We start from the raw sequence: 3,465 nt of genomic DNA, 5'->3' as shown, positions 1-3,465 counted from the left end.
AGAGAGACGTGGGGGTCTTAGACTATTCGGGGTGACTGTGTGTGGTTGTGTGTGTGTGTGTGTGTGTGTGTGTGTGTGTGTGTGTGTGTGTGTGTGTGTGTGTGTGTGTGTGTGTGTGTGTGTGTGTGTGTGTGTGTGTGCGTGTGTGTGTGTCTGGTGAATTGACTCCAAAAAAAAAGTCAAACCCATCGACAATAAGCAATTTGTGTTGGGTTTGAGTCAACGTCCCCGGAGACGCAAGCAGCTCCTTTACATAACCAGCACTATAAAACATACTTTTAAAAAACGAAACAAACATTAAAAAGCAGCACAACAGAAACAGCTCAAACATCATCCGGGCTGCGTGGTGCGGCCTGAAGAGACCCAGTGGGGTTTCGTGCCGGATGATGCGATGCCCCCGTTTATTTAGCCGCATGCCTGCATAATGCATGCCCGTCCCGTTACCCAATCCCCCAGTGTCTCGCGCAAAACGAGACGCCCGTTTTTTTGTGCAAACGCGTTCGTTTAGGGAGAGATTCCACTTGGGTGGGTAGAGAAACCTCACTGCTACTGGCACTGCCTCCAGTTCATCAGATCTACACTCACACACACTGTGTGTCACACATGCATACACACAAAAATACACACACACACACACACATACGCTGTGTGTGTCACACACACACACACACTCTAACTCACACTTAAACATGTGGATTTAAAACCCATCAATTATTTACACTTTATTCTTTTTGGTACAAGTGTGCGTAAAAGAAGAAAGAGATAGAGTTAGAGGACACAAAACAAGTCAGGACGATATGCCCACAGACTGTTGAGCTGCTCATAAGGCTATTTAAAACTTATTTCCCAGGGTTTGGGTCTCAAGTCAAATGTAATAAAAAAATAAAGAATATAAGCCGGAAGAGTGCATTAGGGAGCAGAGGGGAGATGGATAATATTATAATATCTATTCTAATAGCATCAAGGCAGGTCTACCCTGGGGTGGTGTACATACATGCAAAGCATCTGCCATCCCACAGCTCCTTGGCGGCTCTGTGGAAAGTCCTTATGTTGGGGAGGTTTTAATATCGCATAGCTTTGTTTTTCACTCCTTCACATTTTTGCTAGTGTGCATGAGATTAGACTTTAAAAAAAAAAACTAAAATAATGCAATTTGTATCCACGAGATACCAGGGGTTATCAAACAAATATGACAGATGAATAATATCACTACTTTGATTTGATTTTTGCATATTCACTTAATTTACTTCGGGATGACAACCACGTAGGTTTGTATTAACATGTCATTGCATGTATTGTGTTAATAAAAATCAACTGGGATGCCTGTAGCCAAAAGTAAAAGGGCACACTCCGCCCCCCACCTCCCACCACTATTTCACAGCACGCATACGATCATGAACTCTCTATTCATGATATGCAGCGAGGCAACTCATCCCTAAACAAGAGGGCAAAGGACTCCCGACCCAGATCTGTTCTTAGTCCACGTCAGGATTTGTGAATGACCTTTAAGAAGGAGCGACAGTTCACACACATACGCACACACACGAAATCACACACACAGACACAGAGACCCAATAAATATAAGGAGAAATACAGAGTCAAACCCTGCCGAACCAACCTGAAACGTTGCACTTGGGCAGCCAGAGCGGTGCATACACCACTGTCTCCAACACGCGTCTTCTTCAAGTTATCTCAGGATAGTAGAAACAAAAAACTAAACTCCTCGATGATCGCTATGTGCGCATAACTCACGCGTCCGGAATCTCTCAAGAGATGACTACTTTTTCTCTCAGGCACGACAGAGTCCGAACCAAACGAGAGGCGCGGAGGCTGAGAAGGACCGAGGCTACGGGCGATCAGGGGTGAGCGCCACGGAGCTCCTATCCGGTGCACCGGCCGCGGCGGACGTTCCACCGCCGCGTTGCTACGGCGTAGCGGCCGTGAAACATCGCGTGTGATGCAAAGTAACAACCCCGACGACCCAAGCGTCCGCACGGTTACAAGTGCGGTGAGTTGTGCTAATAGTTGTCGTTAGACGGATACTAATAGCCACACCGCAGATCTCCAGCAGCGATCGCTCGCCAGCAGCAGCTAAAGCCCGTCGGACATAGTAACAACCAATATCCGAACCCCCCGATATCACTGATGTGATCACAAGGTATCCCAGAGAGAATTCGTAGAAAAACACGGCGCGGTGTGTGTGTGTGTGTGTGTGTGGGCTTGACTGCGATAATAGTGTCCTATAGAAAAAACAATCGACAGCGATCTCTTCTCTCTTTTCGCTCGCTCTCTCGCGCACACACACACACACGCAGGCGATGAGGGATCCGATATGCGGACCCAAACAGGTTACAAAAGTGCGATTTACTTTCCGACGTCGAGGATAATAAGGCTCGGTGTGGACGCGGACCACGAGCTTCCTGCTGATACGAGGGCTGTCCTGCTCCTTAGATGTAGGTCCGGATAGGAGATCCTCTCTCCCTCTCCCTCTCTCTCTCTATCTCTATCTCACCCACCCTCTCTCCCTTTCTCTCTCTCACTCTCTCTTTCTCTCTCTCTCTCTCTATCCCCCCTTCTGTGTCCCCATTAAATTATTAGTTGTATTGACTCATCACTGCCCTCGCTGCTTCTGCTGCTAGCGCTGCCCGTGCCTCCCTTCCCTTCCTCCTCCTCCTCATCTCAGAGGGAACTGCCGCGGAAAGGAGCCGATTTTCCACCGCATCTCGGTGCTGGGCAGGCGGGCGGACGGCCGCTAGAGTAGTGGTCCTGAAGCCGGGAGGACAGGCGAGGAGAAAAGTCAAAAGTGGACAGGATAGAAGAGGACGGTGCGGTTTCCGGCAGTGCGCGCAGGAATTTTTAATCAGCTTGATTAGAGTGAGGCGGTCCTGCATTTATTACTGAGTAACACGCACACATACACGCTCACATACACACACACACAGCACAGAGAGACGCGCACTCTCGGATCAACGCTGAGAATGGGGGAATATTATTTCATACAGTGTGCGGTTGGAGATCTATGAAGGAGCCAAGGATGAATGCAGAGCGATAATAAAATATTAAGTGGCATACTGTTATTATAATCAAACAGACCAACGAGTCCTATGTCAACATTGCTGTTTTTCTTAGAAGGGTACAAAGTGAAAAAAGAGAAGCATAATACGATAAATATGAATAACTTTGATATGGGGGAGTTTCCAAGTGAACTCTGTACTTTTAAGAAAAGTATTATTATTAACATTACTAAGTTATTATTAAGTAAAATATGGTTTTGATTGGCAAATATCTTTTGACATTGTTAAAGAAACTAAAGATAGAAGGTGATTTATAGATCCTCAAAGTAGCTTTAATAACTGTCACTGATTGCATATAACACACATTCATACACACACGCCAGCATACGTACCATGGTCCAATTGTTGTGGAATTACCGTACAGAATATGCATAGTTGATATGAGTATGTC

General features: G+C 46.3%; 1 protein-coding gene across 1 annotated transcript in view; it reads right to left on the bottom strand.

The window, feature by feature from the left end:
• LOC130391735 (DNA-binding protein SATB1) overlaps positions 1–1,949 on the bottom strand; it is a 40,406-nt gene extending 38,457 nt beyond the window's left edge. The window contains exon 1 of the mRNA XM_056601990.1: positions 1,894–1,949. Coding sequence (XP_056457965.1) covers positions 1,894–1,949 — 56 coding nt within the window. The remainder of the gene's footprint in view (positions 1–1,893) is intronic.
• Positions 1,950–3,465: the final 1,516 nt, after the last annotated feature.

This window comes from Gadus chalcogrammus, chromosome 11 (assembly GCF_026213295.1).
Source record: "Gadus chalcogrammus isolate NIFS_2021 chromosome 11, NIFS_Gcha_1.0, whole genome shotgun sequence".
Classification (NCBI taxonomy): domain Eukaryota; kingdom Metazoa; phylum Chordata; class Actinopteri; order Gadiformes; family Gadidae; genus Gadus; species Gadus chalcogrammus.
Note: the sequence above shows the minus strand (reverse complement) of the source record. Positions and strands in the feature narration are given on the sequence as shown.